The sequence below is a fragment of the Phacochoerus africanus genome, chromosome 8 (genome assembly GCF_016906955.1).
Source record: "Phacochoerus africanus isolate WHEZ1 chromosome 8, ROS_Pafr_v1, whole genome shotgun sequence".
Lineage (NCBI taxonomy): Eukaryota > Metazoa > Chordata > Mammalia > Artiodactyla > Suidae > Phacochoerus > Phacochoerus africanus.
The window spans coordinates 110,336,299-110,349,788 of record NC_062551.1 but is presented as its reverse complement, the minus strand read 5'-3'; the positions used below and the strand labels follow the sequence as shown (position 1 = coordinate 110,349,788).

General features: G+C 39.5%; 1 protein-coding gene across 3 annotated transcripts in view; it reads right to left on the bottom strand.

Moving 5' to 3' along the window:
* Window positions 1–1,008: 1,008 nt before the first annotated feature.
* PSMA8 (proteasome 20S subunit alpha 8) overlaps window positions 1,009–13,490 on the bottom strand; it is a 36,238-nt gene continuing 23,756 nt past the window's right edge. For 2 of the 3 annotated variants that reach the window (XM_047792353.1, XM_047792355.1), the window contains exons 5-7: window positions 4,037–4,156; window positions 3,851–3,913; window positions 1,362–1,491 (exon numbers count right to left, since the gene is read on the bottom strand). In XM_047792353.1, coding sequence (XP_047648309.1) covers window positions 1,399–1,491; window positions 3,851–3,913; window positions 4,037–4,156 — 276 coding nt within the window. In that variant the 3' untranslated portion in view covers window positions 1,362–1,398. Of the gene's footprint in view, window positions 1,492–3,850; window positions 3,914–4,036; window positions 4,157–13,490 lie in introns of all 3 variants that reach the window. The other variant, XM_047792354.1, reaches the window with a different exon arrangement.

Below are 13,490 nucleotides of genomic sequence, written 5' to 3'. Positions count from 1 at the left end.
TGCAACTACAATGGGAAAGGTATAGAGGAGCCACCCTCACTCACTGACAGGAGAAACATAAATTGTCTATTTTAGACCCTGAAATTCTTTGTCTTTTTAGGGCTGCACCCATGGCATATGGAAATTCCCAGGCTAGGGGTCAAATTGGAGCTGTAGCCACCAGCCTACACCACAGCCAAGCAACGCCAGATCCGAGCTTCATCTGCAACCTACACCACAGCTCACAGCAGAGGCAGGGGATGGAGGAAGGCAGTCAAAAGGCATAAACTTCTCATTGTAAGTACTATGGATGTAGTGTACAACATGATAAATATAAGTCACACTGCTGTATTTTACATAGGAAAGTTGTTAAGAGGGTAAATCCTGGAGTTTCCGCTCCCTGGCCTGGCACACTGGGTTAAAAGAACAGATGTTGCCACTGGGAACTCCACATGGCGTGGGGAGGTCAAAAAAAGAAAAAAAAAAGGGAGAGAGAGAGAGAGAGAGTAAATCCTAAGAGTTCTCTGTAAGAAAAAGATCTTTTTCTATTTCTTTAATTTCATATCTATATGAGATGATTTCACTAAACTTAACTGTGATAATCACTTCATAATGTACAGAAACCAAATAATTATGCTGTACTCTTTAAATTTATACAGTGCCATATGTCAATACTATCTCAATAAAACTCAAAGAAAAAGTAAAGTATGCAAGAGGATATGTGTAGGTTAATGCAAACACTATGCCATTTTATATAAGAGACTTCAGCACCTGCATATTTTGGTGCCCAAGGGGTCCCTGAACGAATCCTCCTTGGATACCAAGGGATGATTGTACTGAAACTAATAAAATAACAAAAGTAAAATAAATATGACAAGATATTTTAAAACGATGGCTCTGACAAAACTTTGGCAATTCACCAAAACAAAGTATTTTGTTTTTTTGGGTTTTTTTTTTTTTTTTTGCTTTTTAGGGCTGCACCTGCGGCATATGGACAACAAGGATGTTTTTATCATTCATCAGGAAATCCAACTCAATATTACATGCAGTTTATTTTGGAATAGCTATCTCTACTTGACACTCAATGCTCAAATGGCACCAAATTATTAACTAAAATTTTTTATTAAATGTGTATATATGAAAAAAGTAACATACTGAGCAAATTATAAAGAATAGTCTCAGGCTTATGTAAAATCATGGATGCTTTCAACAATTACTAAACTCTCCTTTCAAAGAAAATCTTCATATTAATGTATGTTTGCCCATTTATATTGACTGAAGATAGCCACAAATTTGGCATTCTCTATATGGAACTACTCAATGTAATGCTGCAATTAACTTATTTCCTTTAAAATTTCACTAAATAATTCTAAGGAGTGCAACAAAATATTAAAAAGCTCTCATTGTTTATCCTAAGAATTACGCAGTCTTCTTTGATTTTTTCTTCTCTGCTTCTTCCTTTTCCTTTTCTATTTCATTTACTTGTAATTCAATTTCTTTGGCACTAAACATCTGAAAAGAGAAAAAACTTTAAAAAGCAAATTTCAATTACAGCAGTAATTTCTGAATACTTATAATATGAAGGGAACTAATTATATCTTATACATTTTAACTTTCTATTTATAACTTTATATTCTATGACTTCAAATATATAATGAAATACTTCAGATGGTTCAAAAGCAACATACTTGTAACAATTATGAACAAAACCAGAACTCTATGATATTTCCATTATGATTGTGCTAAGACAGAAAGCAGGACAATACTGCATCACATATCCTATATATAATACGTATATAATTGAAAAAAATTTTAATGCAAGGATTACTCTATTCATGAGCAAATAACTCATTACTGAGCTCCTACCCCACTCTGACTCTGTGATTCTTTTTTCTTTTTTGTCCTTTTAGGGCCACACCTACCGCATGTGGAGGTTCCCAGGCTAGGGTTGAATCTAAGCTGTAGTTGCCAGCCTACAGCAGAGCCACAGCAATCCCAGATCCGAGCCACATCTGTGACTTACACCACAGCTCACAGCAATGCTGGATCCTTAGCCCAATGAGCAAGGCCAGGGATTGGACCTGCATCCTCATGGATGCTAGTGAGATTCATTTCTGCTAAGCCATGACGGGAACTCCTATTTTGTGATACTTTATAGGGTTTGTCTATTTTAACAGCTCATAGACTAGCTAAAGAGGTAGGAAACAGGAAACAGTCTATTCTGAAATATTATGTAGAAGAATAGTGTAACTTTGCTGCCAGTACACATACCATCCTACCACTCATAAGTCAAAGTATATGTATATATATAAGTGTGTGTGTGTACATCCAGGTGTGTACATATGTATGTGAAGAGGCTGGGGAGGTGACTTTGGACTTACGGTTCTGTGTCCCTGTGGTGCTGGCCATCTGCCCCTGAGCCCTTGGCAGCAGGGGTGACAACCTAACCCAGTTCCTATCTCCATACTCTGTGCTCAGCACCCTGGTTATTTATGTGGAGCTGTGAAGGGGCAGACCCAACCACCGTGTCCTCATGTCTCTTGTTCTTTGAAACTTTGCTCCTGCCCTATTATTGCATCCCCATCCAAAGGTGTCAAGACAATAACAACAAACTGCCAAATAAACACAAAACCCAAAACTCCATTGCTCCCACAGCACTGATTTTACCACTATTTCTCCCTGAAATATTTTCTTTAAAACAAGAGAAAAGGGGAGTTCACATCATGGCTCAGTGGTTAACAAATCTGACTAGGAACCATGAGGTTGTGGGTTCGATCCCTGGCCTCTCTCAGTGGGTTAAGGATCCGGCGTTGCCGTGAGCTGTGGTGTAGGTTGAAGACGGGGCTTGGATCCTGCGTTGCTGTGGCTCTGGCATAGGCTGGCAGCTACAGCTGCGATTGGACCCCTAGCCTAGGAACCTCCATGTGCCACGGGAGTGGTCCAAGAAATGGCAAAAAGACAAAAAAAAAAAAAGAGAGAAAAGGTATGTGTAAAATGATCCTTTTTAGCACACTTATATAGTTTCCCATACAAGTGCTTTTGTATACTTTCAGCTAAAGAAGAGGTAGTTGGCAAACTATACTGTGAAGTTCTACCTAATGAACAAAAATGAACACATTTCAAATGCTCTTTAGCCAGTCAGTCTTCCATCACAATATTTGGAATAATTTATCTCATTGTTCTGGACAACTTTTTTTGTGGTCCAGCAATTTTGACTCACTGTGGCTGAGAAAAGGTGTACAAATAATAATGCAAGACTTGCTATAAAGAAATGTGGAAAGATTATCTCACTAGACATTAAAATGTAAATCTTACCGAAGTGCAGAGTAGAGAAAACAGATTAAAAAAAAAAAAAAACAGTAGGCAATCTAGAAGGGGTGGGTTTTGATGTAATGAAGGAGAACATTACATTGGAAGTCCCGAGGGCCAACAATTATATAAATAGCAGCTGAATGACACTTGCTGGAAGCTACTTGATTTCAGAAGATCTAAAAAGACAGGAAGTGTAACTGTTCTCTACATGGTGCCAAGAATGAATTGTCCACGGGGAATATGCTATACTGACCCTACACAGGACTGTCTCAGTAGGGGTTCCTACTTGTAAGAACATATACTAAATGGGGTAGGCCTATATATGAATATTCCTGCACCTCCAGGTATTCACCAAAGACTAGGGATAGATAACTCCCTGCAATAAGTTATAATTAGTAAATAGTAGCCTACAGAAACAAAACAGAAGTCATCACAGAGTCGATGGATGCTAATGGATGTTTCAGGCTTATAATAAAGATTCACAGATGTCAACAACATATTAACTTTTGTCAAAATACCTATACTACAGATATTCTTTCCTCTTAGGTTAATGACTTACTTTCAAAGGTTGGTTTCTTCTTATTATAGCAAGTTCGATGTTTTTTCCACCAGACTGGACAACCTAATGTAAAATAAGTGCAACTTTAGAATTATGTCAGGAAATTCTGTGTTTTAATGAACAAATGAATGAGGGGAAAAAAACATGCTTTTCTGAATATGCTTTATTATTTACTAGATCACTCACTTCCAGCAATGCTCTTATTGCTAATTTGATAGCTTCATTGTCGTTGGCTATAGCATCTTCTGTGTAATTCTTTTCTAGAAATTCTCGGACAGTTTTAGCACTTCGACCTATTGCATTTGCCTTTAAAAACAGAAGGTAATTATTCATATCACCACAATATGAATTAACTTATGGTTACTAAGTAAAGTTTAGAGGTTTAGAGTTTAATATTTCTTAGCATAGTTACTAAATGAAAATAGTAGGTTCAAAAATTTAGCAAACATTTCAACACCTCATTTGATTACTACATGAATAATGTGTGATAATGGCACAATTTATTTTCAAATATATTAATGCTTTGTCTTGCCCAAAGCTTTCTATTTCTTTAATGGCTTCCAAGTCCTTGGTAGTCAGAAAAGTTTCAAGAGTTGAAACTTGAAAAGATGTGAAGAAAAAAGAAGCTACAACTTTGTAATATGATTCAAAAAGAAGGAATAAGAGGCCATTAATATGACAAAAAGTTTTTTATGTGAATAGGACTGTGCATTATTTTCTTAGAATTTAGAATAAATATGCCAATTATTGATTCATTACATTATCTTGACTATAAGCAAGGGCTTCTTCTGTTCCATTCCTGATTTTTCTTTGTTCTTTGAAAATTTTCATCAGATGAAGGGAGGAGGCAAATATATTTCCCTGGCTGCATGGCTATAGGTGATATATAGTATATTCTTTTTTCTATTTATAATAAATGAAAAAATTTATTCATCTTTGTAAATAACAGGCACTCAAATGTTTGTTAATGATCAATCATTATCCTGGAACAAAAAGAGGCTTGCTTTCAATAATGCAGAAGCAAAAATCCTTCAACTTTTACATGAAAACACAAACTAAAAATTGCTTCAGATAAGAGAAGGGAACCATTTTTCAAGTGGTAGTTTTGGCTTTCTTACAGCCTAGCAAAACACACCCTAGACCATCTCAAAAGAGGAAAAAAGCCCTCACAGCCTTCTGAGAGCTCTAGTTATTTATATGGCACCATCCACGAAGGAACATCTGGGAACATCTCTTCCACCCAAATCCTACCAGTAGACTAAAATTTAATATAGTTAAATACTATAAATGTGGTCGTCCATTTCATTTTGCTTATTATTAGCTTCGAGGTGATATGTCAAAGTGACAAAATACACTATTGTGTAAGAAAGCTTTATTTTGTTTGTTTATTTCTTTCTTTATTTATTTAAGGGCTGCACCCATGGCATAAGGAGATTCCCAGGCTAGAGTTTGAATCAGAGCTATAGCTGCTGACCTACACCACAGCCACAGCAATGCCAGACCCTTAACCACTGAATGAGGCCAGGGATTGAACCTGTGTCCTCATGAATACTAGTCAGATTTGTTTCCACTGAACCGCAATGGGAACTCCCAGAAATATTTATTTTAAAATATACTCCCCCCCCCAAATCTAAGTAGTAACTGCTCAAGTTTTCAAGTTGGTAAAAGTTTTAAAGTTAATATTTAATTATAATCTTTAAATCAATGAGTTCATTTCCTTACATTAAAAATTATACTTGGAGTTCCTGTCGTGGCGCAGTGGTTAACGAATCTGACTAGGAACCATAAGGTTGCGGGTTTGGTCCCTGGCCTTGCTCAGTGGGTTAAGGATCCGGCATTGCTGTGAGCTGTGGTGCAGGTTGCAGACGGCTTGGATCCCACGTTGCTATGGCTCTGGTGTAGGCTGGTGGCTACAGCTCTGATTAGAACCCTAGCCTGGGAACCTCCATATGCCACAGGAGCAGCCCAAGAAATGGCAAAAAGACAAAAAAAAAATTATACTGGAGTTCCCATTGTGGCTCTGTGGTAATGAACCCGGCTAGTATCTATGAGGACATGAGTTTGACACCTGGTCTTGCTCAGTGGGTTAAGGAACTGGCATTGCTGTGAGCTGTGGTGTAGGCTAGCAACTGTAGCTCTGATTTGACCCCTGGTCTGGGAACTTTCACATGCCATGAGTGAGGAGGCATGTTCCTTTTTTTTTTTTTTTGTCTTTTTGCCTTTTCTAGGGCCGCTCCCTCAGCATATGGAGGTTCCCAGGCTAGGGATCGAATTGGAGCTGTAGCCTACGCCACAGCCACAGCAACACGGGATCCATGCCGCATCTGTGACCTACACCACAGTTCACGGCAACGCCGGATCCTTAACCCACTGAGCAAGGCCAGGGACCGAACCCACAACCTCATGGTTCCTAGTCGGATTCGTTAACCACTGAGCCACGATGGGAACTCCGGAGGCATGTTCTTTTAATTCAGCCTAAATATCCAGACTAGTACTAGCGATAATAATGATGATAATAGTAATTTATATTAACAAAGCACTTAATGTGCCAGGGACTCTATTAAGCATTTTACATGGATTATCTAATTTTTTTTTTTCTTCTTCTTAGGGCCAGACCTATGGCATATGGAGGTTCCCAGGCTAGGGGTCTAATCAGAGCTGTTGCTGCCGGCCTATGCCAGAGCCACAGCAACGCCAGATCTGAGCTGCCTCTGCGACCTACACCACAGCTCATGGCAATGTCGAATCCTTAACCCACTGAGTGAGGCCAGGGATCAAACCCTAAACCTCATGGTTCCTGGTCAGACTCATTTCCACCACGCCTGGATTATCTAATTTTAACCATCAAAAAAACAATTAAATAGGTACTATTACTGACTCCGATTCATGGATGAAGAAATGAAGGGTGGGAAGGTAAAAATGAGCCTTCTCAACATAAGCACTATTGACATTTTGGCTGTATAATTCTTCGCTGTTGTGGAGGGCTGTCCCGTGCATTGTAGGATGTCTAGCACCTTCTATCCACTAGATGCCAGTAGCACCCCTACCTCAGTTGTGAAAGCCACACCTGTCTCTAGATACTGCCAAATGTCTCTTGGGAGGAACAAAATCACCCCTATTTGTGAAACACTGGCTTAAGTAATCTTGTCCAAGATCACTTAGAGGGTAAGTAAAAGACCTGAGCTTTGAAACCAAGTAGACTGGATCAAGGATCCAAGCTTTGAACTTTATACATCATGCTGCCACATGCCCCTTTGCTTCGATGTCTCTAAAGAGTGGAAGGAACCTGCAGAAAGGCCCATCCTTTCACTGAAGGATGCTGGCATGAAATGGGGAATGTCTCAGTTCTAACTGGTAGGTATTATGATTACTGAGAAGAGATCTCAGAGGAGATTTTTTTTAGGACGTGAGTATGAAAATACACCCTTTGTACTATGTAAGTATATAGTTCTGATACTTTATAGAACTTTTTTGATACCTTTAAATTTCAGAAGATTAAATAGCTGTGAAATTTTAAATTAGATTTTGTGGACTTGAAATTTCACTAAGATCAAAGATAAAGCTTTCAGCCTGGTACAACTTTGGAGTTTATTAGTTTCTAGTTTGCTTTGAGTAACTAACTGGTTGCTGCTCAGAGAGGAAGTACATAAGGTAGTGGTTTATCTAAAAACCTCAGAGCCTCTAAAAATCACCCTGTAAATTCCTGGTGACTTTCCTGTCCGCTTCTCCCGGTTGCTGATGTCAAAATTCTTTAATTCTTAACCTATGTGACTGGTTTCCTAAAATCTAGCTGCTTCCTGCTACACTCATAGCCCGACCCTTTCTCCAACCCCATAGGCTGCTCCAGCTCATCTCAATAGACTCTGATGGTTTTGCAGTGTTTTTCCTGACTGCCTATCCAGATTAATGATGATTTTCTGTGGCAAAGAATATTAGCTGCCAACCCCAATATCCATTCTTCCTTTGTGACAGAACTCTAGGCAATGTGCCTGCTGAAAGATGTCATATCCTAGCCTTTTTTACCAATAAGAATATACAAGTGGAAGCAACTGGGTGGAACTTCTAGGAATCTTTGCTGCCTGTAATGCAGACACGCTGGCTGGAGGTCTAGTAACCACTGGGAGAGCATGGATAAGACTAAGATAACAAAGAGGCAAATACCAGTAACTGCCTGCTTCAACCTTCTCATTATGTTGGGAAAGTAAGTCTTAATGTATTAAGAATCATCACATCTCTGTTGTTAGGAGCCAAGAACAATACCTTACAAGTACACCTATGAGTGGGTCCCGTGACACTCACTGCCCATCCCACCTTCAGAAATGAAAGCTTGACTGATCCCTACAGCTGTCGAAAGTGCCAGTGGTACATAACCCTCAGCTCTTAACTTTGAGAGATGCCTTTGTTAATCAGAACTGCCTCATCTAATGTCACGTACTGTCCGGGGGGGGGGGGGGGGGGGGGGCAAATCCAACGACTGACTGATAAAGAGCTATTAATGTCCAGTCCTCTCATCCCAACTTGGAAGAGCCACCCCAGTTACAGGGCTTCCCATGGGGTTGATGAGGGCTTTACTGAGATTGCAATGCAGTCCAGCTTTTCCCTTGGACTAACCTTGTTCCCTGCCCCTCAACAAATGCTGATCCCAATAGCACTTCCTGATATATGTCCTAAACATGATGGTTAAACAACCTTTATAGTATTTTCCAAAGAACATCAGAGTGAAGAGAGGATCTAAGATAAAATGATTCCAAATTCAAGTAATCTTGGGGACCACTAATTTAACTGCTTCTAGAATATTTACGACACTTTTTAGAAGATGCAGAACTTGGAGTTCCTTTGTGGTGCAGTGGGTTAATTAAGGATCTGCACTGTCACTGCAGTAGCACAGGTCGGTGTTGTGGCACGGGTTTGATCCCTGGCCTGGGAACTTCTGCATGCTGTGGGTGCAGCCAAAAAACAACAACAACAAAAAAACAACAAAAAAACCAAAAAACGGATATGAAGAACCTAACCAAGTTTAATCAATTTCTTTAGAAAAACATCTCCCAAAATCAATTAGAGAACTTTTTTAACTTACATCTATTAACATCGAAATGTGGCGCAGTTGGCTAAGAATCCAACTGCAGTGACTTGGATTGCTGCAGAGGCATGGTTTGATTCCTGGCCCCATGCAGTGGGTTAAAGAATCTGGTGTTGCTGCAGCTGTGGCTCGGGTCAATTCCTAACCCAGGAAGTTCCACATGCCACAAGTATAGCCATTAAAAAAAAGAAAGAAAAAGAAATACACTTTGGGAGTTCCTGTTGTGGCTCAGAGGTTAATGAACCTGACTAGCATCCATGAGGATGCAAGTTTGATCCCTGGCCTTGATCAGTGGGTTAAGGATCTGGTGTTGCCGTGAGCTTGTGGTGTAGGTCACAGATGTGGCTTGGATCTGGCGTTGCTATGGCTGTGTTGCAGGCCAGTGGCTACAGCCCTGATTGGACCCCTAGCCTGGGAACCTCCATATGATGCAGGTATGGCCCTAAAAGACAAAAAAAAAAGGCAAAAAAAATACACTTTGAGAAACATGGCTCTGAAGTACACAGCATATTAACTGTACACAGCATATTAACTTTGTTCCTTTTCTTTTTCTTTTTTAGGGCCACACCTCCCAAATTAAAATTTGTAATTTATATTAACAAAGCACTTAATGTGCCAGGGATATTAAGCATATTACATGGATTCTAATTTTTTTTTTCTTTTTAGGGCTGCACCTACGGCATATGGAGGTTCCCAGGCTAGAGGTTGAATCGGAGCTGTTGCTGCTGGCCTACGCCAGAGCCACAGCAATGCCAGATCTGAGCTGAATCTGTGACCTACCCCACAGCTCACAGCAACGCTGGATCCTTACCCCACTGAGCGAGGCTGGGAATCAAATCCACAACCTCATGGTTCCTAGTCGGATTCGTTTCTGCTGCACCATGATAGGAACTCCACTGTTAGTTTTGTAATATCTAGCTTTGGTCATTTGAAAACACTGTTTCACTAAAGTATGTAGATCTTTCAAATGTTGAGTCATTTGATTTCTGATACATCAAATAATATGCTCATTAATTTCACCACCAATATCATCAGGTAAGCTTTTAAGTACTAAGAAATTGTCAAGCTCACTGTGGCAAATATAGGTTTTCTAAAATTTTAATTTTGCTTAAAAGCTTGAAATCTTATCACTGGAAACAAATACTGTCAGTTGTTTCCTTAAAGTATTAGACCTGGATCACTCATTTTCTTGAGAAGATGTCCTGACAGATCTTCAAATCTGAATAATCATAGTCATTCTGTCCATCGTTCTATCAAGCAAAAATGAAGTTCCATAAAAATGGGCTTGAATTTCAGCTTGTAACTCAAACAGCTGCTTAACTGTTTTTCCTCAAAGCAACCAATATACCCACAGTCCAAGTGCTTCCATAAAGCATGCTTCCATTTCATCCAGAATATTAAAAGGTGTATGTATGAGTCATATTTTTAAATAATATTCTTTAAAACTGAGATATAGAAGTTCCCTTGCAGCTTAGCAGGTTAACCTGTGGCACAGGTTCAATCCCTGGCTAGAGAACTTCCACATGCCGTGGGCAAGGCTACTTTCTCAGAGAATCACTTCCTCTACACACAATCCAAAGCAGCTCTGTCTTACACTCTAGGACATTACGCAGCAGCTTGGTTTCATCATTGCACTTATCTCTACTGAATGTCAAACTAACAAATAAAATTACAAGTTGTAAAATAATATACATAACATGATACCAATTATATTAAAATTTTAAAATGCAAAATAGTTCCTATTATTTATGGATACTTCCATATGCAGTAAAAGTGTAAAGTTACACACAGAAAAATTAAACATCAAATTTAGGATACTGGTTTCCCAAAGCAGGTAGAAGGAGATGCTGTAGGAGGGGGAGGAGATGAGAAGGATACACAAGAAGCTTCTATGACATTCAAGCTGACTGGTGATTAAATAGGCATTTTTACTATTATTTTCATTAGTCTGAAATATTTTACTTTCAAAGGTGTTTTGAAGCAAATATAATAAAACAACATCTATTTAAACTTAATGAATACATGCATGTATTTATATTGTTTGCATTCTTTTGTATATGTTTGAAATGTTCCATTAAAAACAATTATTTCTTTTAAATATAAAACTTAAAAAAACAGTTCATGCTTCTACCTGACCACTTTCACACTGGGTTCCATGCACTTGTACCTAGTTGTCTTTACTCTTACAAATGGTCCTACTTTACATTGTCAAATTTTCCCTCTCTACTACATCTTTTTCATAAATTTATAAAAATTGCAAAATATTTTAGTCATTTGTACTCCTTCCTTTCACTCCTTAAATCCAATAAAGTCTTATACTATTCCTCATCCTGCAAAATAAATCCAAAATCTAACCACTTTTCACCATTTCCAGCACTACTACCAGGCTAGTATTTACTGGTCCCCTTTCCCCCTCAAAACTTTTTTCATAGCAGGTGGAAGGGTGCTTTTAAAAAGTTACTTCCTGTCTGTTTTGCTAACAAATTTCCAGTGTCCTCTTGTCTTGCTAAGAGGAAAATTCATAACCTTAAAATGGAGCCTAAGGCCCTCCATGATTCCCTCTGTTCCACAGACCCCTCTCATGCCCTACCACTCCCCATCTCACTCATCCTCTTCCTATCCTCTGCCACATAAAGAAGCCACACTTCAGAGTATTTGCATCTAAAGTTCCCTCTGTCCAGAATGTGCTTCCCCAGATACATTCATACTTTGCTCCCTTCACTTCTTTCAGATCTCCATTCAAATACTCTTCTTCTGTGACCACTTTCTATAAAACTGCAACCTTTGCCCTTCCCATCCCCTTTACCTGACTTGATATATCTCTAGAGTAATATTTCTCAAATTTTTAAAGTTCTATGGTGACCTTGTTAAAACAGATTCAGAAGGTCTGGTGGGACCTGATAGTCTGCATGTCTAATAAGCTCCCAGGTAATGCTGATGCTGCTGGTTCTTGACCCACCCCTTGAGTGGCACGTGTTACTCTCACCATCTAACAGAACCATGTACTTAGTTTTCTATCCCCTCTCTCTAGAATGCACATTCTTAGGGTAGAGATTTTGTTTTCGTCTCTCCTATCCCCGGTGTCCAGAAGTAAGCTTATCACACAGTAAAAGCTTAATACTACTGTCGAGTGAATGAATCCTATATAGTATTATTAATCTTAAAGAAAAGTCCTTTTTTGGAGTTCCCACTGTGGTGCAGCGGAAACAAATCCGACTGGCATCCATGAGCACACACGTTCAATCCCTGGCCTCCCTCAGTGGCTTAAAGGATCTGGCATTGCCATGAGCTGTGGTGTAAGTCACAGCCATGGCTCAGATCCTGAGTTCATGTGGCTGTGGTGTAGGCCGGCAGTTGTAGCTCAGATTTGACCCCTGGCCTGGGAACCTCCTTATGCCAAGGGTGTGGCCCTAAAAAAGACCTAAAAAAAAAAAATCCTTTCTTGAACCCATATTCTCCTCTATCTACTATTCCATTTCTCTGCTCCCCTTTATAGCTAAACTTCTTAAGGTAACTAACTTCACTTCCTTCCTATTTCCTCTTTTACTTTCTATTTTGAACATTTTCAAAACTTTGAAAAGCTGAGAGTACAACTGACAGCTTTTTATTGTAACTTAGATTCATGAAATCTTAACATTTTGAGATTTTTTTTTATCTGTCTCCATTTAAACACACACACACACGAAGTTCCTGATGGCTCAGCAGGTTAAGGATCTAGTGTGTCACTGCTGTGGCTCTGGTTACTGCTGTGGCTAAGGTTTGATCCCTGAACCAGGAACTTCTGCACGCAGCCAAAACACACACACACACACACACACACACACACACACACACACACTTTTTTTTTTTTTTTTTTGCTATTTCTTGGGCCGCTCCCGCGGCATATGGAGGTTCCCAGGCTAGGGGTCGAATCGGAGCTGCAGCCACCGGTCTATGCCAGAGCCACAGCAACGCTGGATCCGAGCCTTGTCTGCAACCTACACCACAGCTCACAGCAACGCCGGATCCTTAACCCACTGAGCAAGGGCAGGGACCGAACCCGCAACCTCATGGTTCCTAGTCGAATTCGTTAACCACTGCGCCACGACAGGAACTCCTCACACACTTTTTAATGTTGCAAGTTTCCCCATCCCTAAATACCTCAGCATCTCTCCCCTTACAAGAATGTTCTCTTATCCAAGAAATTTAAAACTGATAAAATACTACTAACATATACCTCACATTTAATAGCTCTGATTGCTCCCAAAATGTCTTTTGTGAGTGCTTTTCCCCCATCCAGGATCCAATCAAAGACTATGCTTGCATGTCTCTTTAGTGTCTCTCATTTTATTTTATTTTTTTTGGCCATGGCATGCAGTGGCTTGATGTGGGAATCTCAGTTCCCAGACCAAGGACTGAGCTCAGGCCCCTGCGGTGAAAGCACCGAATCTTTTAGACCACTAGGGAACTCCTAGTCTCTTTTAAACCAGAAAAAATCTCTCTGCTTTTATTTTGTCATTCAACATCACTACTAATTATTTATTTGTTTTGTCTTTTGTCTTTTTAGGGCGATTCCAATTA